Source organism: Melozone crissalis, unplaced genomic scaffold (genome assembly GCF_028551555.1).
Source record: "Melozone crissalis strain CALT ecotype California unplaced genomic scaffold, PUWL_Pcris_2 ptg000061l_1, whole genome shotgun sequence".
Classification (NCBI taxonomy): domain Eukaryota; kingdom Metazoa; phylum Chordata; class Aves; order Passeriformes; family Passerellidae; genus Melozone; species Melozone crissalis.
This window is the reverse complement of record NW_026535839.1, coordinates 7,385,399-7,410,980: the sequence shown is the minus strand read 5'-3', so window position 1 is coordinate 7,410,980 and position 25,582 is coordinate 7,385,399. Positions and strand designations below refer to the sequence as shown.

Sequence of the window (25,582 nt, the reverse complement as noted above, 5' to 3'; positions counted from 1 at the left end):
GAGTGTTTCAGGAGTTGTCCTGGTGCTGCTGCAGTTCTGCCTGTGCCCACAGCTGGTACATGCCATCCCCTCCCCACACTAGGCAAAAGGAAATTTTTAACTTAGAGCATGTGTTCTGAAAAATTCAGGTGTTGACCTTTAGCTGATTTCCCAATCAGATTTTTCCTAGCCTCATTTTTTTCAATACCAAATGCTTATTGTAAAAAAAAAATATTACTTGAACAGCTTTTTTCAAATAAAATGCCAAGAGTGTTTGTACTAGTCCACAAATAATAAGTGTTTACACAACAGAGTTGGTATTTGCCTTGAAGTAGCATACTAGTAGGGAAAAAATAAATATGTGGTTTCTTGCAACACTGGTGTTTTCTTTGTATATATTTCAATAGAGGGATCTGGTTCTTGTCTACAAAGTTAAATGTAAGGTTTTATTTCACTAGATGTGCCAGTCCTTAAATTTCTGTTTATTCAGCCTCAGAATATTTATGACTTTAGTTCTGATGTACTATAGTATGGATTTCTCAATTCAGAGGTAGATATAATTATTTTGGATTTTTTTTTTCTCTTGAGTGATGGCTCACACCTGTTTTCCTGAACTTTGGTTTATCTGCTTATATATTGTAGCAAAATATATTTTGCAGATATATTGCATGTTACAATACATTGTAGAAAATACATTCTGTATAAAGTACATGTAGTAACTATGTGTAACATAAATATATATTGTATACTATATTGCAACATAGTACACATTATGTAGCAAGTCATGTTTCTTAGCAGAATGTGAGTATTCTTCCATATTATGGCGTGTACCTGCTAGTAGTTGGGAAATTCAAAACCAGAGGCATATATTAAGATTTATTTTTAAAAAAACAAAATTTCAATTTAGTATGTTTTGAATAAGACATTTATAGAAATAAGATAACATGAAATTTAGAAGACTCTGTAGGAACAGTATCAGGATACAAAAAAACCATCCAGCTCTCTTGTTATGTCTTAGATGCGTGGGGTGATGTCAAATAATTTTAAATAAGGATTTAACTGAATTACATTAAATGTACTTCACAGGCCACTTGAGGTTTAGCTGGGTTGCATTGGGTATTTGATTCCTTTCCTCATCACGGTATCTTGCCCATGAATATTTTTCCATCAGTTTTCAGTATTGACATCACTCTCGAGTTCGCTGCCCAGGCATGGAACAGGCTCAGGATAAATTCAGTCATTGACTCAACTCATCAAGTCAAGTGTGTAAATTCTGCAGGGACTGACCTTTATCATAAACCCTGTTCAAGCTGCTGTGGCTTTTCTGTGAGGACGTGCCAGATGTTGCACCTTGTCATCCTGGCCAGGGACAGTGTTGTTGCTTATTTGCCTGTACTTCAAGCTGAAATGTAATTAAGTTCCCATAGAAATTCATGACTTGCTGAGTAAAGCACCACTAGTAAGAGGACAGGGAAAGCAGCAAGCTTGATTCATGTTGGAAAAGCACTTTTTAAACAAGGGGTGGTGGGTCTTTGAGTAGGAAAGGGCAAATCTGCAGTTCTGTAGTAAAACTGAAATACAGCACTATGAAATTATCTTAAAGATTTTTTTGCAAAGTACAGTAGTTATCTTTTAGAGGTACTTGTATTCCCTTTGAAGAAGGTCACTGTTTGGAGTTGAAAGCAGAAATTCCTGTTGATTCTAACAAAACTCAACAGTAGAAATTAACCCTTTCAATACAGATTAACACATCTGATCAGCCTATACATTGCTAAACCTGCTACAGCCTTAAGTTATCTAAAATGCAATGTACTTTGCCTTCAGTTAGGATTTCAGACTTTGTTCAGTGTTACTGTTTAACTGGGTGAAGGTAGCTGGAAGCAAGGGTTTGCTTCCTGCTATGGAAGAAGAGATTTTGTGTCAGTGTGGCCAGAAAGTGCCATTATGGTGCTGTCCTGATTTCAACAGCTGCAGATCCACACATGCATTCCTGCTATACAGGAATAATAACACAGGAGTGCAGTCTCCCTTAAATATGTATTTTTTCCTCTTCCCCCCCTTAGCCAGTTTAATTCTCTTCACCAGCTCCTTTGTTATCAGACAAAAGTCAATGCTGATGCAAGAGTGAAGTGGAAATACAGGGTCCTGGGGAGGAGGAACTGCAACAGGACCAGCTTAGTTCTGCTTCATGCATTGTAAAACCACAGTGCAAGTGGTAGAGGGTGTGGAAGATCCTAAATTAACTTTGAATTCAAAACAGACCAGTCAATTTAAGAAACATTTATATTTGTGGGGAAGGTCATTGAAACCCGTTTTAAGTGAAACTTGAGATTGCATGGAAAAGAGCTTCAGGGTTAAAGGCACAAGGCTACAAAAGAATGGTCTGGGGTGAGCTTCCAGTTGAGGGTTTGGAGAGAGAAAAGGAAAAAAAAGTCTCTCATATGTGCTATTGTTTTCTTATGAAATCTTTGAGCAACTTAATAGATTGCTTTCTATCCTGCTACTTTTCAGCAGTTGAGAAGTAATTTATTGGGCAACTAATACTGCACTGCATCAACAAATGGAAAATACTGTCCAATTGTCTTGTTACTTCTTACTTTATTAGGTCTAGATTTGCATCATTTATGTACTGTTTTTAATTAAAGTAGCAAAAAGTTTGAGTAATTCTGCACTTGATCAGGTGTGCTGCTACTTTGTTTACTTTCCCCTCCTGGCTATCTCCAGATCTGCATTAGTGTGTCAGTGACAAGTAAAAGCAAGGGGAAGGAGGGGAATTCAAAAGAAGTCACTGATATGTGTTAGGAGCTTTCAGAAGCAGTTGTAATGCTTCAACATTACGATTGAATTGAAATATTTCTAAAGGTACTCCCAGATTTGTAAATGGGTTTTATAGATAGTTCATAGTAACTATATAAATAGTTATTTTGGAATAGTTGATTGGATCAGTTGAAATTACATCTGAACACTGTGTTGCTGATACTTGTTCGTAATTTTCTACACAATTTTAGAATTCAAGTTTCCCTAATTTAAAGATGATGTTTTAGGGGCAAATTTGACTTCTACATCCACAGTAATGGTATAAAAGATTGTACTTGGCCTACAGGAGTTGTTCAATAGTTTAGTTTTGAAATCAAGGTAATTTATCATGGTATTGTAGAAAGCATTTCAGGAAATGAAGAATTGCTGCAGTATTGGGGTGCTTAAAAAAACCCCAAAACCTTAATCTCAAAGTGTCTGCTCACCTACTTATTTTGTTTAAATCTTCTCCTCGTCATCTTCCAATTTCATAAAAATGGCAGAAGGGTAGAACAGCAAAAAAAGCTGTCACCTTTCCTACCCTGTCACTCAGAGCAGGCTCATTTCTCCATTTTGAAGACATTTATTGGTAGTTTCCCCAGTCACCTGGAGCATAGTCTAGCTTCCACTTTGCACATGTCCATAGGCAAGGACACTTATCATTCCAAATGTCTTGTCAGGCAAAGAGCTGAACTCCCTTTGCTCTTCTGTGTGGAGCAGAGTATCTAAACCAGCTTGGCCTCCTGGAAATCCTTTCTAGACCATCAGCTCCTGCTGACGTGGTGCCCTCCATGGCCCTGGTGCTGTGGCTGGGAGGGCACCCCAGGGTCTGGTGGTGACACTGTCCTTGTCCAGCACAGCCCCAGTGCCCAGGCTGGCTGTGCATGGCCTGCCTGCAGCCATGGCTGTCACCTGGAGGGACAGGCAGCACCTGGGAACATTGGGCTTTGTCTGCAGTGCTCTCTTCTGAGGGAAGCCTGAGCCAGAGCTCCATCACCCACCTGCTGCAGCAGCCAGCTTTGTCAGCCCTTGACATAACAAAGTTCAGGTTTTTCCTTCTCTTCCTGGTCCCTGTCACCCTTCCCTGAAGGGGCTGTTGGTTCCTGTTGTCCCTCACCCTGTCCCAATGTACACCCTGTGTACAAACAAGGGCTCAGGGCAGTGTCTGCACTGGAGGCTTGAGCTGGAATTCCTGTGTCACTCCTGAAACAAGGGCTTAGGGCAGTGTCTGCACTGGAGGCTTGAGCTGGAATTCCTGTGTCACTCCTGAAACAAGGGCTTAGGGCAGTGTCTGCACTGGAGGCTTGAGCTGGAATTCCTGTGTCACTCCTGGGCCCTGCTGAGCTCATGGGCCTTGCTTGGCTCAGTTTCTGTGGGGTAAGGAGTGTTCATTCTGTGTGGGGACTGAGTGACCCATGGTGGGAGTCATACTCAGTACAGCTCTCAAGCTCTTCTGTTTTTACAGCTACTAAAATGACAATTATAATAACCTGGTACAAGATAGTAAACAATTTCATTTGCATTCAAACATACTTAAATGTCCTTTTCATTAAATTTATGTAGTCTGGAGCATTTTCCAGGAATCCATGTCATATCTTTGTTATAAAGATTTTCTCCTTTACAAACTGATTTACTGTATGCAGTAAGAACTTAACATTAATGGCGTTTCACCATCTGTATTGGTGTAAGTGAAAATTACAGGTGGTATAAGCTCTTTTGAAAATTACCATGATGATTGTTAAGAGCTGCAGTTATCAATGTTTCTAAGGATGTTCAACACTATTTTATGGGTCTTACTAAAAATTACTTTAGTCTGACAAAACTCTATCACTTAATCTGATGTTTACCTTAGCTTCTATGTTTTACTGTAGCAGCTTAGCAGGTGCTAAATTTGGATTTGGGGAGGTGGAGAAAGGAGACAGTAAGAGACTGATTTTCTTGAACTACTCCATGCTGTGAAGTTTTGAAATGCAATTGAAGGTGTTGTGCTTGTATTTTCTGCTGTACTGTGAGATGCTATCCAAAATTAGCCTTCCTGTCAGTTCCTGAGACGTTTTGAGTTCTGGGTGATAGATGAAGATGTGCTGATGCCTGGTGTGACAGTGTCCTGGATGTGCCTGGTGCCAGTGATGCTCTTGGCCAGCAGTAGCTGCTTCAGCCAGGAGGCTCTCAGGCATTTGCTGCTTTTTTGGCACCTGGTAACCCTAAACAGCAGGGCCTCATCCTCTGAGAAATGCAGCAGTGAGGAGGGAAAATCATCAAGAGCAGGAGCTTCATTATAGAGAGGGAGGGTGACTTCATTGAGATGGAGTGACTGGGAGTGCAGGATCATCAAGATCCAGTGTTAAACTCCCAAATTCTTAAATCTCTAATTGTTTTAGTGTGCATTAACAAAACCCACTGGAAAAGTGTGTCATCCTCTCCTAGCAGTGAGCAGTGATCCCGTGCTGGTACCAGCAAAGCTGTTAATTAGTGCATGTGATTGAGTGTGCTCTGGGGAGCGTTCGTGTTTCCGTACTGAATGAGATTTCTGTCTTTGCTATACCTGCTTCTCGAAAAATTGGAACATATTTATTAATTCAGGGAGCAGCAGGAAGAGAAAGCAGTAAATGTCTGACTAAGGTAAATGTTTCCTGACAAGCTGGAGCATTCCTACTTGGTCTTTGTGAATTATATATAATTATGTGTAGAAATTTCAGAAGAGATGCTCTGTACATTACTCTGATATATATTTTTGCATATTTACTGCAGGAAGAAGTTAGGCTTTTACCTTTCTGGAGATTGTAATCCACTCTCCTCTCATTTAATTAGTGAAGTTTGATGAAAAAAAGTGTTACACTTGGCAATTCCCACACCCTGGGTACTCAAATACCTTCACTCTGGAAGGAGCCTCACCCAGCTGCTATTTATAATCTGATCCTTTTACCCACAATTCACTTCTTAAAGGGGAATTTCTTTTCAGTGCAGAAATCTGGTTTTGGCCAGTAGTGGGAGTGGGAAAGGGAAGGAGGAGTGTGACTTAGTAAAAGAGCTGTTATATTAAAGTAAGCGTGTGATACCTAAAAGCTTTATTTTAATTAAGATGCATAATTATCAGAAAGTTTTGGTGGATTTCTTTTGTTTTGTTTAACATGCAGAGTAAACATTTTTGAGTAAAATCAGTAAACAGATGATAAGTCTGGTTGATAGTATTATTTACTAGGAGTTATTCTTTGATTTTTTTATATAATGACAACATTTTTCAGTTTGTCACAGGAAATGAAAAAATGAGAAAGCCTTAAAAGACTTGGTAGGAAGATGTCCTTAGAAATTGGACCAATATAGCTGCTTGCTTATTGAGTGCATTTGGGTAGTATTATAATATTACTTTAATATATTTTGATGAATAATTGCATAATATTGCTTGTAACATGTTTTTAAGTGTTATTTGAGCCAGCATTGTTTAATTTCTCTGTTTCATATAAATAGATTTATAGCTTGTTGTTTGCTGGAGAGGAATGTTTGCTTCTCTGTCATGGTGCATGATTGAGTATGGTAAAAAGAACCTCGAAAAATTATTCTTATAAAGTTACTGGGAATGATGTGAAAAAGAATGAGAAGAATTAAGTTAAATTTTGGTATTAAATACCTGGTGGAAGAAAGTGATAGAAATATTTACCTTGGGTGCAATATTTTCAGGTTGCAGAGAGTAGGGTGAAGGTTGGATTAAAACCTCTCACTTTTAGAGAATTGAGGATCTTTTTGAAACCTTAATTCTTTTCTTGATGCTGATTTGTGTGAAAAGCTGAGAATTGCAGTAAACCTGGAACTGGTGGATAATCAGAGTTATTAGCAAATGTGTTCTCTAGGGGTGTGAGATCCCATGGTCATGGTCATCCCTTTTTGAAGGTTCATTGTTGAAGAAACAAGAGCCTGCAGTGGAATGTGTTGGTTTTGAGGGACACACAACATAGCCATGGAAGGTGGTGGGACACAATTTCTAAACTGCTTTGCAGATTCTGGTGAATTTTTGGAGGGGGCTAAGCTGTTGACTGCTATTCTAGGAGTATTAGGAATCTGTTTTTCTATTTTATAGCAGTGTTTTCTCTTCAGCGACATCTGTAAATTGGCCATTATCTGTAGCTTGGAGAAGTCTTTGGTACAAAAGCCTAGTATGAAATATAACTGAAAAGGGAATTACCTTCTGAAGAATTGTCAGTATGTAATATCTCAGTTAATCCCTTGCCTTTTGGTTTCCACAGGAATGCCCAAGGAAAAGTACGATCCACCTGATCCACGGAGGATGTACACAATTATGTCCTCAGAGGAAGCAGCCAATGGAAAGAAATCACACTGGGCAGAGTTGGAAATAAGTGGTAAGGAACTGAGGCATGGTCCTGAGTTAAGAACTCACTGCAGGTAGTGTGGGCTTGGAAAATCTGGGGTGGAGTTACCTACCTTGAAATGAGCCAGCAGAGCACAGGGATAGCTGAGGGTGTGTGGGGGGAAGAGCTTGGGCTGGGACAACACAGGGAGCTGTGGGAGGGGTAAAGGTGGGGCAAGTGGGAAATCTCCATGTGTAGGAAAGTTTTCAAGGTGGGGATATGGACGTGAACTCTTTGTGCTTTGAGATGATGAAGTGAGTGAGAGCATGAATTGAAGATTTAACTTCTCAAAGAGAACAAGGTGAAGTTGGGGTTGATCTGTAGTGGTATGTTCTTACTGCAGGCAATGTAACAACAAGGTATTAGTCCATGAAGCAAAAGTTTTCTGTTTAAAAGCAGTTGTAAATTTTGCTTTGCTCTTAAGAGTAAAAACAAACACCAAAGCCTCCACAATCTGTGCAAGCTTTGAGATATTATTGTTGGACTCTTGAATCTTTTCTGAAAAGGTCAGAATTAAAAAGCATGTATTTCAACTGGTCAGCCTCTCTTGATTTGTAGAGTAAATCCTGAGTTTGCTACAAAAAGTCTTTAACAGGAAATTCAAGGGAACATTTTAAGAATTAAAAAATTTAGTGACATTTTAAACTTAGGCTGTAATTTTGTGTAGACACAGAGGTTCTTTAAGAAGCTGCAAAAATTGCCATGTGGGATTTAAAAATGGCTGTAGAGAAATTTGAGAAGAAGAGGAATTTATAGAAGAAGGAGTAAACAAACAGTTCTTCAAATTGTGAAGAATCTTTCCATCCAGTTCACTGAATCTGTGCCTTGCTTCCAGTACCACGTGCCTCCCCATGTGAATAGCATTCTTTACTGAAGGTTACAGATGCAGAAACCCAGTTAAATGCTGCTTCAGGAATCAGCATTATACATCAGCATTAGGCTTGGAATCCTCTTGGACATCTGCTGCTCTGCATAGCAGTGCATTAAGTGATGGCTCTTTCCTTTCATGCCTGGTAATCTCACTATAGACTGATTCCACCGAGGGAGGTGCTGCAGTGGAGAGCCTGGATCAGGGATGTTGTTTGGAAATCCTTTCAGCTGCAAGGCTTTCTATGATCACAGTCACCTGTTTGCATTGGGGGTGGGGGAGAGGTGCTAATTCACTTTTAAAATGCAAAGAGCTATCCATTTGTGTTTAAAACCTTTCAAAAGATTTCTTAACGAGCATTAGAGGAGCATCAATCCCTTAAGAACTGTATGCATTTGCCTTGCAAAATAAAGTATGCAGTGTTTTTTGTTTCATTCGTGTTCACACTGTCCTTTCCTTGCAAAATAGTTGGTCACATAATACAGCAAGCCACAAATGTTTTAACTGATGTCATTTAAATCATGTTTTTTCATGACAGGCTTTTTTATGCTTTGTTTTGTTACAGCTCACTGGGAATTATACCACTATTAAACATTTTGTTGCCAGGGACTGAGTCCCAGATGCGCATGTCTCAGAGTAACCTTCCCTGGGCACTAAATATGAATTCTTATTTTGGAGAAAATAATTTAAGGAAGGGAATTAAAAAGTGTGTGTGTTGGTATAATATTAACCAGATTGTTGTTAACCTTGATGAGTCACAGTGGGCATTTTAAAGTTGTTCTGGCTAACTTTTTGCCTTGGAAAAACTGGTGATGGTACTCCTAATGCTTTTGGTACAGTGAAATGATTTATGTAAATGAAAAAGGATTTCCCCTTGGAGGAAAAAACTCTTGGAGACAAGAAATATTTTGAGACCTTCTGATGATATCTCACATTCTTTGCAGGCAGCAGTGTAAAAATCTTGATTCTGTCACACAAATCCATGTTTCCACACTTCAGTTTATACAAAAAAATCATACCTTTTTTAAAATATCTGGCAATAGTTGATACAGCTTTTCGTTGAATGCCAGATGGAAATCCATGTTCTCAACTAAGCATCTTAGTCACCCTAAATATAGTGTTTCTATCTGTTCTTGGCTGGATTAATGCCATAGAGTAAAGATTTTTTGGTTTGAAAGATGTGCAGAAATAAGGGATGAACCAAAGCACCGTCTTTCATCTCAGACATAAACTATAATTGAAAAAAATCTGTTTCTTACACTTCTGTTAATGATAAATTCATGGTCAGCTAGTTAATATGTTTTGTCTTGTATGGAACTAGATAAAGACAGATGTTTAAGCCTTAAATATGGATGGGGAAAAACAACCTCAAGCATCCTTGGCAATATCTTGCATTTTCTCACACAATGACAAATGTTTCATCTATAGAATTAGTGATTATGGAATTTACATTTAATAAAATAATAAAAATGTAATAATAAAAATACAATGACGATGATGATGATGATAATAATAATAATAATAATACCCACAAGCAAAACTCCCCGTCAAATTCCCCTGCCCCATACACACTTGAGAAATGTGCTATTATTGCCAAATCTATGGATTTGACATGTTCTGTTTTCTCTTGTACCTTTCTTCCACAGGGAAAGTGAGAAGCTTAAGTTCATCTTTGTGGACACTGACCCATTTGACAGCTTTGCATCTCAGTGACAATTCCTTATCCCGTATTCCTTCAGACATTGCCAAGCTTCACAATCTGGTATATCTGGACTTGTCCTCTAATAAAATCCGCAGTTTACCAGCAGAGCTCGGAAACATGGTGTCACTCAGGTATGTAAATCCTAACAGGAGTTAAAATTCTTCTTTTATTATCTTTGTAGCAACAGTTCAAATTTCAGCATAAGTAAAATCCCTTTTCCTCCCTTCTTATCTGCCTCCCTGAATACTTGCTGTGGGCTGTGCAGCTACAGCAGTACTGGCTTTTGTGTGATCTCCTGTTCTGATGTATGACAGCACAGAATGAGCCTCAGAAGTGCTTGGTTTGATGGCAGTCACCCATTTTATATTTTTCCAAATCAGGTTTCCTCTCAGGCATCTCTTTCCAGATTTTTTTACAAATATTTTATGTGGTGTTTGTCTCAAAGAGTAAGTGAAGCACCAAAAAAAAAAAATTGCTTTTAACTCATAGTAAGGTAGTAAAAAGATCAGATTAAACATTTATAATCCTGTTAACTACAGTGTTTTCCTCTTTATTCACATTCAGTAATTATATTTAACAACAGTTCTTGTTCTGTTTATTGTATAACAATTGCAACATCTAGGATCATCTAGTATGTCAGTATCATCTCCTCCCCACCTTTGCTGTGATGTAACTGCATTCCTGTGCAAACTGGGGAGGAGAAAAAAAAATGTTGTAATCACAGCTTTTCAGGTTTTTTTCCCTTCAGTTTTGCAATGCCAAGATGTACAAAGTTAGCCTGGAAGTGAAATGTGAATAATGGTGCCTATTTAGATTGCACTTAAGGCTGCAGCATTTTACTTTGTAAAAACACTGTTACATAAATATATAAATTATTTATGTAAGAGTAAATATTTACAGGCAACAGTCTTTTGCCCTTGACCCAAAGGAAGAGCCTTATCTTTGGTTTATTAGACAGTTGCCAGTAATTGCCTTCATTGCTTTTAATTTTGAAGATACTTCTGAACAGCTTTCTCAAGTCCAGAAAATGCAGTCTGAAAATAACAAGAATGTTATTAGAAGTAAAGGAATGATAGAGCAATGGACTGCCAGCACAGCTTTCATGAAATTGGAAGCAAAACAAGTTTGCACATAGAAATATCTGTCATTGCATTTTCCTCCCCTTTAGAAAAGTCTGCTCTGTTGGAGAGGATTAAACTAGCTGATTAAATTGGTGCTAAAAGCTCAAATTCCAGAGCAGTTCAAGCCTCAACCTTGGAGGCTGAGCAAAGGGACCTTGCTTTTTGAAGTATAATTGGCAGCTCTGTTTTGTAGCATGTTGTATAGTTGCTTTCAACTGGAGAGGAGTCTGTTCTAAGCTCTAGTTCTTTGCATTACTATTTCAATTAAAAGCAGTTATTAGTTACAGGTTTCTTCCCTTGTTTATTCAACTCCTTGGATATTGTGAAGTAGCAGCCCTAGATTTACTGGAATAGTCTCAAATTCATCTTTGTACTTAATTAGCCTCCTTTCAGTCTTTTTCTTTTTAAAACATTTTTGTAAATGTAACACTTGTGACATGGAGCTAGCTTAGCAGTGCAGAGTCATCAGTAATGTCAAGTCATTATGCATTCTTCCCAACACCACTTCTGATTTATTCTGGCTGATTCTATGAAGCTTCAGCTCTTGAAAGTCCTAAGTTTCTTCTGAGCAGATGAGGGTAAATCTTGTAAATGTGAAATGTGTGGCTAAGGTCTAGGATCACATAAGTTTTCTATTTATGACCACAACACAGCACTTGAGCCCAAATCTCTAGTTGTGCATGTGCACTGTGCTCCTCAGTAATTACAGCTGCTCCATGGTTTTTTTTACTGTAGTGTAAGTGAAGAAAAGCTCAAAAGCACATCCTATATGTGAGAGCACATTGCAGGTCCCAGCTGGGCCAAGGTTTTGTGTTCCAGGCTGGTGTTGCTGCAGACTCTTCCCCTGGATTCTGGGAAGTTGTTCAGACTAATGGTAATTCAGCCATGGGCATTGTTGATATCCCAAGCCACAGAAATCATTTGTGCTCTCAACACTGAGAGCTGATAACAGCTCCCCCAGCTCCCACACCTGGAGCTCTGGGTTTGGTCTGTACTGTAGAGCTCTCCCAAGACTCCTTTCATCTCCCTTTTTGCTGCAAGTAGTTGAAAAAAGAGATGTCAGAGCAGTAGGATTTCTGATCTTTGCAGAAAAAGGAGAGAAAAATAAACAGTGTAACATGTTATCTTGGAAAGCTCGGCTGTAAAACAGATCCTCTTGATATGCTTGAAAGAGCTTGAGTGCACCCCCAGTACATTTGCAGATGACACAGAGCTGGGTGGAAGGGTTGATCAGCTGGAGGGCAGGAAGGCTCACAGAGGGATCTGGACAGGCTGGGACCGTGGGCTCAGTGCTGTGAGTTCACTCAGGGGAGTGCTGGCTCCTGCACTTGGGTCATAACCCAGCAGTGCTCCGGTCTGGGGGAGCAGGCTCTGGGAGGCTCCCTGGTGGGGGTGTCAGCAGCAGCTGAACATGAGCCAGGTGTGCCCAGGGGGCTGAGAAAGCTGATGGCACCTGGCCTGGATCAGCAATAGTGTGGCAGCAAGACCAGGGCAGTGACTGTCCCCTGTGCTGACACTGCAGTCAAATCCTGGGGTCAGCTCTGGGCTGCTTAGGACAAGGAAGACACTGAAACCCTCCAATGCTGTTCTGGAGAAATCAACACGAGTTAAATTAACTCCTGCTTCCAGGTTTCCTTTTTGTTGCCCAGAAATACTTGTCAAGTCTCTAGATACCAAGTTCTGAACACTTTTGAGCAGCAACTTTATATTGATTGATTCTATGAAATAGAATCAATCACTGATTAGTGGGGATCCATTTAGGACAGTGAAAAGTTTATTTTTTCTGCCCAGTTTGTTGTCATATCAGAATTCAGAATATGAATTCTGCTCCTGTCTGTATATTGTTTTTGTGAGTTTCAAAGCACATATTTTGTCTTACCACTGAAATTATGAACCCAAACCAACAGAAAATTACCACTGTAAATGACTATGGTACTAAAATGCCTATGTAATAAATAACTATGGTAATGCCATCACTGTAATCATACTGCCGTGATCTTGGATTTTTAATTTGATTTCAGGGATGTAATTTCCCTTTATTTCTTAATCACAGCTGACCTGTTTCATGGTCTGATTTGTCTGAGCTGTTACTGCATCATCACTTGTAGCTACTAAAGTGTTTAATTATTGCTAATGTTCACAAAATGTCGGACTGTTTAAGATAAACTCTCCAAACAGATCCTTTCCTCTGTGCTTCAACATAATGTGTTTTGTCTGGTGTATGTGTCTGAGTACAGCAGGATTTCCCTAACAATTGCTGTTTAGTCTCTGAATTTTTCAATATTGTGGTTTGCTACTATATTGATTCTCTTCTAGTTCAATTTTTGTACTGCTGCAGATAAACGTTGCTCTGTTTTCAGACCCATATGATTCTTGCTCTGTCTACAGGGAACTACATTTAAATAACAACCTGTTACGAGTTTTACCTTTTGAGCTGGGAAAACTGTTCCAGTTACAGACTTTGGGTCTGAAAGGTACTGCTGTTTTTTTCTTGGTGTCTCTGCTTCTTTAGTGATACTGCTGCTGAGCTGTAATGGCTGTAGTCTGCTAGTACAGAAAATGTTACTGATTAGCAATCCAGATGTAGCTGCTCACTCCACATTTATAAATACTGTTACTTAGGGATTATTTAGAAAAATAGTAGGTTTGGCAGAGCAGTGCCCATAGAAAGAGGTTTCCTTTTCTTTTTGCAGACTGTGCAGAAGCTTTCTGTTGCTTACATGGGGGTTGAATGCAATTCTGCTTTAACTGAGAAATAGTCTGTGGTTAACTGTGGTACATCTCCAGCCAGAAAGGGAACATCCTTTGTACAGCTGCAGGGTTCTGTGCTGTTCATGCAAGCAGCAATTTAAGGCCTTTCCTTTTTCCCCCCCTCTCCTCTGAACTTTATGGAGTCTAGCTATAAAATTGCTGACCTTGCGGAATTTTGAGTCCCAAAATCAGAAGCACTGAGAGATATAATATGTCTATACACTCTTAAGTTTCAAAAGTCTGTTTATCTCCCCCTTAGAACTGGGCACTTGCAGTGTGTGCTGTCCATGACAGCTTCTGCAATCTGCTTATGTTTGGCAGATGGCAGAGTCTCTGCTGAGGTCTGACTGTCGGATCAGCTGCTGGGGGATGTTTCACACTGAGCAGAGGTGGCTCCTGTGTTTGTGCTCATCAGCTCTGCCTGTTGTACCACAAGTTCTTTCTTAGTCCAACCACCTTTGGGATGCCCAGTCCCACAGCAGAATCAGCAGGGAATGTTGTTAAACTTCACTAGGGCTGTCCACACATCCAGAGTTTTGTGGGACTGAAGACCTGAGATCTGTAATCCTGAAGTAGTTCATAGTAGATCTTGTCTCCAAGATGTCAGCTTTCAACACTGATATGCAAGTCTGCAATAGTTCTGTGTATTTTATTCAATATTCCTGTGAATTGGTTTGTAGGAAACCCACTTACACAGGATATTCTGAACCTGTATCAGGAACCAGATGGGACACGACGGCTACTGAACTATTTGCTTGATAATTTGGCAGGTACTGCAAAAAGAAGTAAGTGATCATTCTTCAAACATTTCTTTCTGCTGTGTTAAATAAATGTGATTATCACTTGTATCTCTATTTTAAAATGTTCCCATAGTTTCGACAGAACAGCCACCTCCAAGATCCTGGATTATGTTGCAAGAACCAGACCGTACAAGACCAACAGGTACTGTTACACTTCAAGATTTCTCATTTCTTCTATTTTCCTTTTAATAAAAGCTGTTGATCTTTACTGGAAAAGAAGTTAATGCTTAAATTAACCAATCATCTCTGCAGTGCTGACCAGCCAGCTGAAGTCATTCTATCCCAGTTGGAACACCTGTTCCAGATTTACCCATCTTTCACTCTAAAGTAATTTATTTTTAATTAACGTCCCCCTCACAGGAATTGAAACTGTTGGCCACAATTAGTTAAATGGTGGAATTATAACAGGCTTAATTTAACATTTGTTGAAGAATAAAAAAATTGAAGCATTTGAGCATGATTTCCAAAAAATGTACAATTAAGTAACCAGGGTATCATCCTTGATTCAGCATTTTTCTTGTTGTTGGGATCCAGGTCATGTTTAATTCTTTGCTGTTTTTTTTCCCTGCATAAATTGTGTTTTAAACACAGTCTTTTCCGTTTAGCCACACACTAAAAATCTTAGTGTATTTCTCAATTATTGCAGTGTCTTCTCTTTCAGGACTGATAATTCTCCCATTTTTAAGGTGATTACTTCAAAGATCACAATGTTAATGCAATTTCTGTTTTGCTGTCACCTATTTATTTGTTTTCAAAATGCTAGACTTTGACCCCAGTCAGACCAAGATTCTTTTCTTCAATTCTCTATATCTTCAAACAGTGGTCTTGTTTCTTTTTTCTACATTTGAGAGGAGCTTCCAAGTATCTCATTGTTGTACTACAAATTCTTTAAGTGCTTTTTGAAAACAAACCAACCTATAAAACCCAACAAAACAACCCCCCAAATCCGTGCTGCTGGATTACCTGTCAAATTGCCCCAGCCTGTCTCATTATTGCTCCTGTTTCAAATTAACACAGAGAGGAGATATTTCTTGTCCTATGCCTGACTGGCTTTTTGAGGTGGAATTATTTGAGGGGCTAATTTGCCTGCACTTTTCCTTTGTGTGAAAGGATCCTCACTCTGCTATGGACCTATTACAATTTGTGGTGGCAATAATTAAGGTAGATTTTAGAGACTCTAATTGTAGACTTGCTGACCTTTGTGTAGCTGGCAGATACAAGTGTTCAAATACACTTACTTTGTTTTGGGTTTTTCACAGTACAGCACCGCTTAGCATAAAACACATTTTTCTGTTCTTCACTGTGTTAACCATATAAAGGGGGGGTGTTTGTTTCCTAATTAAATGCTAGAAGACAGCTGCCATAAGTCCAAACATGTAATTTGTCTCCCTAGAAGAACTAACAATGTTTTTAGCACTGATACACATGCTGTGTTTTGGTTGAAACAAATGAAGCGTGAATTGATAAATTTGCAGAAGACAAAAGTCAAGAACACAATTGTATTTTTTTTTTTTAAATCTATCAGTGTGTAAGTAAAATTATTGTTCTGCAGCCTTGTTCTCTGTCATGTGTTACAACGTCCTCTGTGACAAGTATGCCACCCGGCAGCTGTATGGCTATTGTCCATCCTGGGCCTTGAACTGGGAATACAGAAAAAAAGCCATTATGCAGGAAATACTGAGCTGCAATGCTGACATCATAAGTCTGCAGGTAAAAAAAATTCACCATTCTTTCTTTTCCTTTTCTATTCCCGTGCGCTGGTTTCTTCACATCAAGTGTATTTTTAGTAAACGGTCTGTTTTCAAAACCTTCTGCAAACAAAAGAAAAAGAAGTGATGTTTAGAGCATTATTTGTTGCTTGACATCAAAAGAAGGCTCTCAGCCCCCGCAGTTGGAATGGGAACCAGCAGCCCCTGATCAAAGCAGTGTTGGTGGGGGTGGCTTTGTGCCTGTGTGTGTATGTGGGGCTGTAATTGACACATTTTCAAGTAAGAGGCTTGAGATAATCATAACTCCAGGGATTACAGAAATTCATTTATATTTTCTTAAAATAAGGATATTGCTCTTGAATTTGCATTCTCTGATGTACTTAATTTTTAGATTTTTTTTCCCCCTTAAATCTAATTTGAAAGTGATTTACACTTCTGAAGAGTCTAAATAATATCTGTCTTCTATATTTTGCTAATAGTACGTTCATGCTGTGCTGCCTTAACTTTACAGGAGGTTGAAACGGAGCAGTACTACAGTTTTTTCCTGGTAGAATTGAAAGAACGTGGCTATAATGGATTCTTCAGTCCAAAATCTAGAGCTAGGACAATGTCAGAACAGGAAAGAAAACATGTTGATGGTTGTGCAATATTTTTCAAAACAGAAAAGTAAGTGATGTGGTTTGCTAAGCCTTCTGTTGTCTCTTGCTCTTTTACATAATTTTTCAGGTGGGTCTTACAAGTCACAGTTGGGCTTTAACTGTTGTTTTGTAGCCAGGCAGGGTTTTGATAAAAACCATTCCTACCCCTGGAAAGACTGGTTTATATGACAGAGATCATTCTGTGTGGAACTAGCAATAAAAATTTAACCTTGAAATATTGAGTTGAATGACATTTCATTCTGTTTGAGCAGTGCTGGTTGGGAGTTCACTGAATTATCCTTCACTTGTTGAGTGTAATAATAGAAAATTAAGGAAATAATGAAAAAATGAAGCAGATTTTCTTGCCTTTTGTGGTTTTGAGTAAAGGAATTTGTAATCCCCCAAATTGCAGAAATAAGGCCTCAGATGACATTGACTTTTTGATACATTAGCCTTTGGTAAAGCAAACAACAAGGGATCACTGCACATTTCTGTAAAAAATCCTAATCATTTAAGAGCTGCAGCACTTACTGGTTGTGTCATATTGCACTGTACAGCTTTGGATGTGATGGTAATAATGTCCCTTCCTGCTTCCATTCCTCTGTATCCATAAGTAAATGTAGGTACCAGGTTTGCAACCTAGTGGCTTGGAAAGTTATTTACTCCCTCTCTGTCAATTCTACATATTTGAACTAGGAACAAATGCAGAGTTAGAAACAAGCCTGACTTTTCTAAAATACCTCTCTCACTATCAACAAAATATTTTAATTGTAACCAAGGTACTATAAACTACATGAAAATTGCTGTGAAAACTGTATCACTTGATTTCAATTTAGGATTTTATGAAATTATGTGACTGACTGAGATTTTCACATCATAAATGTGTTTGAGCTTTAATTAAAAGGGGAATTACTGATAACATTTCCAACTGTATCTGGCTGCTGAAAACAATTACATATGATGTTTTTCTTTCAGATTTACTTTGGTCCAAAAGCATACTGTTGAGTTCAATCAACTAGCAATGGCAAACTCAGAAGGTTCAGAGGCTATGCTGAACAGAGTTATGACAAAAGATAACATTGGAGTCGCTGTTCTGTTAGAACTGCGAAAGGAATTGATAGAAATGTCATGTAAGTCCCATTTCATTTATTTTCTAAATAGATGGTATTTTGTAAATAAAAAAATTACTCTTGTTATAATAAACAAGAGAAGCTAGGTTCTGCACATGAATTTGTCTTTGCAGTTTGTATGTTCAGACAAATTTATTTCCAAAGAGGATTTTGGGGAAAAGTCTTATTGTTTAAATTCTGAGGGGGTTTTTCCCCCCACTTGTTATTTTTAAGGAAAAAAGATATAAAAACTTGAGTGATTTTGTTGTTTGGTTTTGGGTTTTTTTTGAAAACTGTGTACAAGTATCACAGAATCAGGTGGTGTTAGTTGTGTGTTTCTGGATCATGTATCTCCATCATTTTAACTTATTTTCTTTGCTGTCATGCCTAAACAAACTGTTTGTTCTGCCCTGTCATTCTTAATTTAGGAAATGTAAATTGGCTTTATAAGTATCACAGTGGGAACCTACTCAACCTGTGTTATATTTATCCAAATGATATTTTATTAATTCAGATTGTAGCAAACAAGCCGTTTAAGAAACACTTCCAGCAAGAGAGGTAACTCAGAGTGTGGATAACTTAGAATTCAGAGCTTGCTGCCTAATAAGATATGAACAGAGCCTGTTTGCTATCATAGCCTGAGGAAAGCTGCTGGAATTTTTTAGAAAAACATTATTTGCCTGTAATTAGGATTATCCATTACTTATGTTAATTTTCAGTGAATACAAAAGCATTACATGTAGGAAGATAGTCTGTTAATGGTTTTGAATGTGAAATATCATTCCTAATGCTTTCTATCAACTAAAACACTTGTTAAATGTAAGAGGAGTTATCTGACCCTCTTCATTCAAATAGTTTTAACCCTCTTGAACTCATACTGATATTTTATTTTTTTGTCCCCTTAAACATTTTGTTTAAATTTTTGTAATAGTGTTTTCGGTCACTGACTGATTTTAAATGAATAACTGATTTTAAATTTTAGCTGGAAAGCCACATCTTGGGATGGAAAAGCAGCTAGTTCTTGTAGCTAATGCACATATGCATTGGGACCCAGATTATTCTGATGTGAAGCTGGTTCAGACTATGATGTTCCTGTCTGAGGTAAAGAACATTATTGATAAAGCTTCTCGTAGTCTCAAGCCTGGTGTTTCGGGAGAGCTTGGAACCATTCCACTTGTACTGTGTGCAGATCTCAATTCTCTACCAGACTCTGGTAAGAGTTCTATTTCTTATTCTTTAGACTGTTAAAAGTGTGTAGCAATTTTAAATTTTTCTGTTTGGAGAATGCATTGTTTGATAATATCATTGTTTGATAATATAAGCTCTAAGGGAAGGGAAGGAGGAGAGAGAACTGTTTCATTTGTGAGTGGCCTTATTGCTTGTGCTGTAGTAAGTTGTATCTGATCTTTCAGAAGCATTTCCACTGTGATTTTGTTCCTTGTTTGTTCCTGTATTTTAAAACATCTTCCAAAAATAACTGGAAACATGAGTGTGTTGCTGATAATTCTGTTTCCTTAATTTTAAGTGTGAAAAGATATTTTACCTTTAAATTTGCTACCATACAATAATTTTCTGTCATGTTTTAGAACTTCTAAAAAACTCAATACATCCCCTTCAGAGGGGGCCTTTCCAGAGCTCTTTATTAGCATGGGACTTTGTTTCTTGACTGGATGGCAATTTTATAAAGTGCAAGGAAAGAACATTCAGTGGCTGCCATCTCGCTTGCTCAGGTACCCAGCTGAAGTGCTGTACTCAGGAGCCATCCTCCATCTCCATTCCTGGTCTCCTTCCTTCTGGCTCCATCTTGGCAACCCTTATCATCTGTTAGGGTTTTAAGGAGCAGTTAGTGCTCAACAGTAATGGAAATGGGATTCTTTTTGATCCAAGGGAGATCAGTATCACTAGTTGTGATTGCAATGACCAGTTCATGTGTCTGGTTGTCTTCAAAACAACTTTACTGCTTCTTTTACCTTCCAAAACTTTTAACACAGATGTTCTGAAATAGAGGCACAACCACTGTTTTCTGTGACACAAATCTAATCAATTTGGCTTTGCAGCCTCTTTAAAGTTAACTTCTTTTGAAGCAGTGTTTCAGAAGTCAACTTTTTTACAACACTTCATCTGAAGAACATTAAACAGCACAACCTGAGCATAAAAACAAGAAGAGGCAGCCAATAACAAGCATTGATAGAATTTTACTTCTGATTTTTTTCATCTTCTCCTTCCCAATCTATGTCTTATTAATCTTCTCTTTTTTCCTAATCCAAGTGTGTCACTTTGTTCTAGGTGATATTTGCTCTTGATACACATTGCCCTGCAGTATTTTAAAAGAACTGCTGTTGACTGTACTGTGTATTGTTAAGGTTTTGGGTACATAAAGCCTAAAGTTGCATGTCTGACTTTAGGTGCCTACACTTCTTGTTTGTAATGTGTCTCCTCACAGGTGTTGTTGAGTACTTGAGCACTGGTGGAGTGGAAACAAACCACAAAGATTTTAAGGAACTGAGATACAATGAAAGTCTTACTAACTTCAGCTGTAATGGAAAAAATGGGACAACAAATGGAAGAATTACACATGGTTTCAAGTTGAAGAGTGCCTATGAGAATGGTCTAATGCCTTATACAAATTACACATTTGACTTCAAGGTAAGGACTTGCTTATATTTTGGAAAGGTTTTCCATTTTCAAGTGTAACTAATGTGATTTGCTCTATGAAGTTGTTATATAAGCTAATCTGTGTAGCTAAGTTCACCAAGTTTATACTTAAAACATAGCAAACTAGAATGCCAAACACTTTAGTCTCCTAGAAACCACCTTATTCTTTTTAATAACTTGCAACAGCTTTGCAGGGGTGCTCTTAACCTTCCCTGTAAACAGAAGGAGTTTGTGTTTTGATACTCCAAGCTAAATGACAGGGGCACTTAAGCTGTCAAGTGCAAGGACATAATCCATGTTGCTTCTGGAAAAGTCTGAGCGCTCTGTTGGGAAAACAGAGATTGTTTTTTTTTCTCTTAAAAATCAGTGAAATGTGATTTGAAGCTCTCTGGGAGGTTGGAAATTGAAACCCACAAAAGCATAGCAGAAGTGGTAAAGGGTGGCCTTTTCTTTTGTTTTCCTAATCTATATTGAGCATCCCCCTGGATATAGGAAGAAGAAATCTCCTAAATTGTGCTATAGAGAAGGAATGGGATATTTCATTACTTGTAACACTGAGCTCACCTTTTGTTTGGAATAATAACTTGAGACAAGAATAAATACTAACAATAATCTTCTTTTCTCCATCTTGTTTTAGGGTATTATTGATTACATCTTCTACTCTAAACCTCAGCTAAACATACTTGGCATTCTTGGACCTTTGGATCATCATTGGTTAATAGAGAACAATATAAGTGGTTGTCCACATCCACTCATCCCTTCTGACCACTTCTCACTTTTTGCACAACTGGAGCTTTTGCTGCCTTTCCTGCCTCCTGTAAATGGAATCCATCTCCCTGGCAGGAGGTAGTCAAATACATTTTAGAGGGCAACCTCAATCTAACTTGTACAATTGTAAAATCTGAATATAGAGGAGTGAGGTATGGCCAACAGGGATTTTTTTTCTTAATAATCTTAATCTTAAATCTAATTATTTGCTAAAGACATAGTAAAAGCCAGGTGCTATCAACAGACACAATTCTGAGCCCAATATACTTTGTATACTGTTCCACAGCGACTGGTGCATTTGCACCTTTCTTTAATACATTACAATTAACCTTCCTGTTTCTTTTCTCCAACGTGACATTTTCATGCCTTGAAATAGGGAATTGTTATACAGTGTATTCTCTTTGCACAGTTATCTGTAGCACTACTTTTTTGAGGCCAGTAGGAACATCCACAGAACATTCTCCGTACTTCACTCCCTCCTTTTTCAGACTTGTTTGTAAAATATAGAATTTGAATTTAGCCTTTATTGATTGTATATGAACAACAGAAAACCTGATTTATGAGATTTTGTACTTTAAAAAAAAAAAAGAAAAATCAGATTTGGAAAATGATTGTATTGTAAACTAAGGCTAAATTTTTATCTGTTTTCATGTGTTATAAAGGCCAGCGTGTAAAAGAGGTTGTCACAGGTTTTCTCTGCTAATGATTTGCACTGTTAGGGTTTCGTTAGCCCTTTTATACTACTTTTTATGTTCAATTGAGAACGTGGCTTTCAAAATCCAAACCTGTAAAATATTAATATCTTACAGAGATAACAAAATACATTCTATTTCTGATAAAAAAAAGAAAGAGGCATAGAGTTCTCACAGAACAGATAAGCTGAGCAGTGAAAATAAGTAGACCTGTATGGATTGAAAGTTATTGCTGATGTGTACACAGTCAGACATTTTTTTCATCTCTAACTTTTGAAGTAAAATCTAGGATACTTGTGTACAGCTTCTTCATTTCTGTTTTAAATATTTGTCCTATCTCCACTGTGCCTGCTTAAATTTGTTCTCAACTAGCACTGCCTGTGCATGCAGAGAGATCCTGTGCTTCCTCTTTTATTTTTTTAAATAATGTTAACACTTGTGAAAATTTTATGAAGATACTTTTGTATAAGCTGTGGCATCTTTTTTCCTTTGTGAAGCATTGAATATCACACTTTGGAACATGTTCAGGTTATGGGTACACAGTTTCTAGCTTCTAATGCCCATGCACTGCTTCTTTCAGTGTCATTGCACAGTGCTGTTTTTCCCACTAAGAACTACTATCATGTGGATTCTCTTTCATTTGTGTGTTCCTCAGTTTCTGAAAGTATAATTCCTTGAAGATAAAACCTAGCCCTACATTTTCTATTAATGAAGCAGTGTAAAATAAATGCATCTTCAATACCAGGTCCCAAAGACAATTCTTCAGATCATATTTTAAAGTGACCAAGTCTTATTTTAAAGTGTCAAGCAAGACCGAAGTTATAGTGTACCCTCAGTGCCATTTGTGTCATGAAGCCAAGTATATAACAGCTTACAAATTTAACTTGTCTAGTTGTATCCTAAAAGGGAGAATTCATCATCTCCTTAAACTAATACAACTTGAATAATAAATGTAAAAAAATAAAATTAATAATGGAGATAGAGCTTGGTCTTAAACAGCTTTTGTTTCAGCTGCGGGCAGGGAAGCAAAAGGACACTGAGCATTAAGAGAAAACTTTCTAAATATTGTGAATTTTTTTATATATAAGAGAATTGATTGGTAATAATGATTCAAAATTTTATTGAAAAGTATCAGCACACAAGTGTGCTCAAACCGTTCTGTTTTAAGCTCAAAGAAAAATTGCAAACAGTTCGGATGTGTAAAATGTACATTTTAAAATTTCAATATGAGAAATTTTGATCTTGAATCCTTGTCTGGGACCTGATCTCTTGGGGTTATCTTGTTTTGGTTTTAGTTGTAAAAACACCAAACATGTCCAGTTTATAATCAGTACATTGAAATGCTGGTAGTATTGCTGTAGTAGATTTAATGCGTAGTGTTATTTTTTTTCTGTTTGTTTTTTGGGGTTTTTTTGTAAAGTGTGAATAAAAGGTGTTTTACTCATGTTTCCTTAATGATGTCTTGGTAATGTACATCATGACAATTTCCAGTAATGATGAGCCGATTTAGCTTGTCAGACTAAGCAAACTATTTTTGTTTTCTGATATCTGGATTGTGTAAGGAGTCCAGAAAGCTTTACAGAAGGGGAAGGGAAGCACTTACTCATTTTGTATTTTTTTAGAGGGGGATAATTTACTTTAATAGATGCTGGAGCTTGAGTGCACTTGTTAGATTCTAAAGGTTTGAGCTTTATCCAGTATGTGTTCTCCTCTATTGCTTAGTCTTAAAAAAATATTTGAATTTATGACAGCATGTGAAAATACGGCCCCTTGTGCTTTTGGAGACACAACTGTTCCTGCTTAGTCACCTTATGGTCTAAGGGTCCATTTGAATAACCATTTCCTCCAGCTTTTATAGTAGTCCATCAGGTCCTGATTGAAAACCCTCTGAATCCATTGAAGACACTCCTTTGACTTCACTGGGTTTTAACTGGACAGCAGCTGTGACTCAGGGGCTGAAGGAAGGAAGGAGAAATGTTTTGAAAATAGGGAAAGACCAGATGGCACCAAAACAGAGCTGAGATAAACTTTGTCAAACAATCTCTCAAAGAAAATACATTCTTGTGTCAAACAAATCTAACTCAAAAGTCTCAATTTCCAGCTATAACATAGAATAAGGCAATAAACCGTGTCTTCACAAAATCAAGATGTTTGCTTCATAGTTTTTAACATGAAATGGTTATTTGCAATATTTTTATTCGAGGTGGTTTTGGGTGTTGCCATAATGTACCTTCAGTGTTCTTGTTGTAAAAGCACATACAGCAAAAGTCACAGAACATCCTTGGGGTTGAAAGGATTTATTTAGGTAAGACCAGGCTTTTTTCCACTTAAAATACACTCTGCCATATCTTGTCTAGTTTTATTTACATTTACCAAGAGTTCTGGGTGTCAAAGTGTAAATTGAACTACACCCTTAACTAAAACAATTGTTTAGAGTACAAGACTAATACCACGAGTTACTGCTTTTAACATAACACAAGTAGGGGGGAAAGAGCATATAAATTGGTGTGTGTTGTAATTATTTTGTCCTTTTAGCAGCTTTAAATTAAAGATAAATTTGGCTAGCATTGGACTGAACTGATTTTAAGAACATTGTATGCATCTTCGATGTAACTTCAGCAAATCCTTCAAGGTTGGGTTTTTTTTTTATAGCAGGCTTAGAAAATAGCTTATGCTTTGCTTTTTCAACCATGCAAAACCTGCATGAAAGACAAAATAATTGCAACACCATTGTGGGGGAGGGGGAAAAAGAAAACTAATTACACTGTAAAACTTTGAAAAGTTCAGTTAACCGCTTCAGTAGCAAAGCCTTTCTCATCCAGCCGGACACAGTATTTTTTAGTATGTTAACTGCTATTCTTTTCTTTTGGTTGCATAAATTTGTAACACTTAAGTGTCTTGGTATGTTTAAGTAGTGTCTAAAATAGAATATCTTAGTCTTTATTCACAGTACTTCTGTATAATGTGTAATGCACTGGACTAACTCTTGTTTACCATTCATGTAACAAAAACCAGCACATTATCTGCACTAAGCTCAAAGAATGTTGCATTTGTCTATAGGCAGCTCTTCAATAAGATAAATGGGAAACTGAATATGGTCTGATGGTAAACAAGGGCTTTTACTGTTCTCTTCAGTGGAACTTTCTTCTTGGTCAAATTTTAACTAGTTAGTATTATATTTATATACAGGGTCTTCTTTTTCTTTACCAATGTATTTTCCTACTCATAGCTGACCAATAAATCCAGTATCTGTTTCAAACCTTCTTGAAGTCTAATTCATATTTTAACTTGACTTTTAAAGGTCTTCCTCAAGAGTTGCAGCCAAAGTGAGTGAAGTGTGTGAAGGGTGTAATGGAAGCATAGGGAACTTGTTAATCCCAGAAGGACCTTGCTGTGCTTCCTGATCTGCGTGCCAGAAATCTGCTCTGGTCACTTGGGGTTTGGATTGCAAAGTGAAGGCATGATCAGAAGTGCCTCCAGAGCTTGTGGAGAGCCCTGTCCAAACATACCCAGAGCTCAGCTCCTTGTGTTCATGGCTGGCCACCCTCTGACCTTCCAGGTCAGCCTGTAAGCTCAGCTGTGCAGTGAAGGTTTTGTCTCAGTCCTGTAGACCCCGCTCCTTCCTTCCTT

The 25,582-nt window shown here is 37.8% G+C and overlaps 1 protein-coding gene across 3 annotated transcripts in view; it reads left to right on the top strand.

The window, feature by feature from the left end:
• Positions 1-23,407, top strand: part of CNOT6 (CCR4-NOT transcription complex subunit 6) — a 31,002-nt gene extending 7,595 nt beyond the window's left edge. For 2 of the 3 annotated variants that reach the window (XM_054287859.1, XM_054287860.1), the window contains exons 2-12: positions 7,017-7,130; positions 9,654-9,840; positions 13,219-13,304; positions 14,262-14,366; positions 14,455-14,523; positions 15,934-16,091; positions 16,602-16,756; positions 17,704-17,858; positions 18,820-19,050; positions 20,281-20,483; positions 21,130-23,407. In XM_054287859.1, the coding sequence (XP_054143834.1) occupies positions 7,019-7,130; positions 9,654-9,840; positions 13,219-13,304; positions 14,262-14,366; positions 14,455-14,523; positions 15,934-16,091; positions 16,602-16,756; positions 17,704-17,858; positions 18,820-19,050; positions 20,281-20,483; positions 21,130-21,342 (1,674 nt within the window). In that variant the 5' untranslated portion in view covers positions 7,017-7,018 and the 3' untranslated portion in view covers positions 21,343-23,407. The remainder of the gene's footprint in view (positions 1-7,016; positions 7,131-9,653; positions 9,841-13,218; positions 13,305-14,261; positions 14,367-14,454; positions 14,524-15,933; positions 16,092-16,601; positions 16,757-17,703; positions 17,859-18,819; positions 19,051-20,280; positions 20,484-21,129) is intronic. The other variant, XM_054287861.1, reaches the window with a different exon arrangement.
• The last annotated feature ends 2,175 nt before the right edge of the window (positions 23,408-25,582 follow it).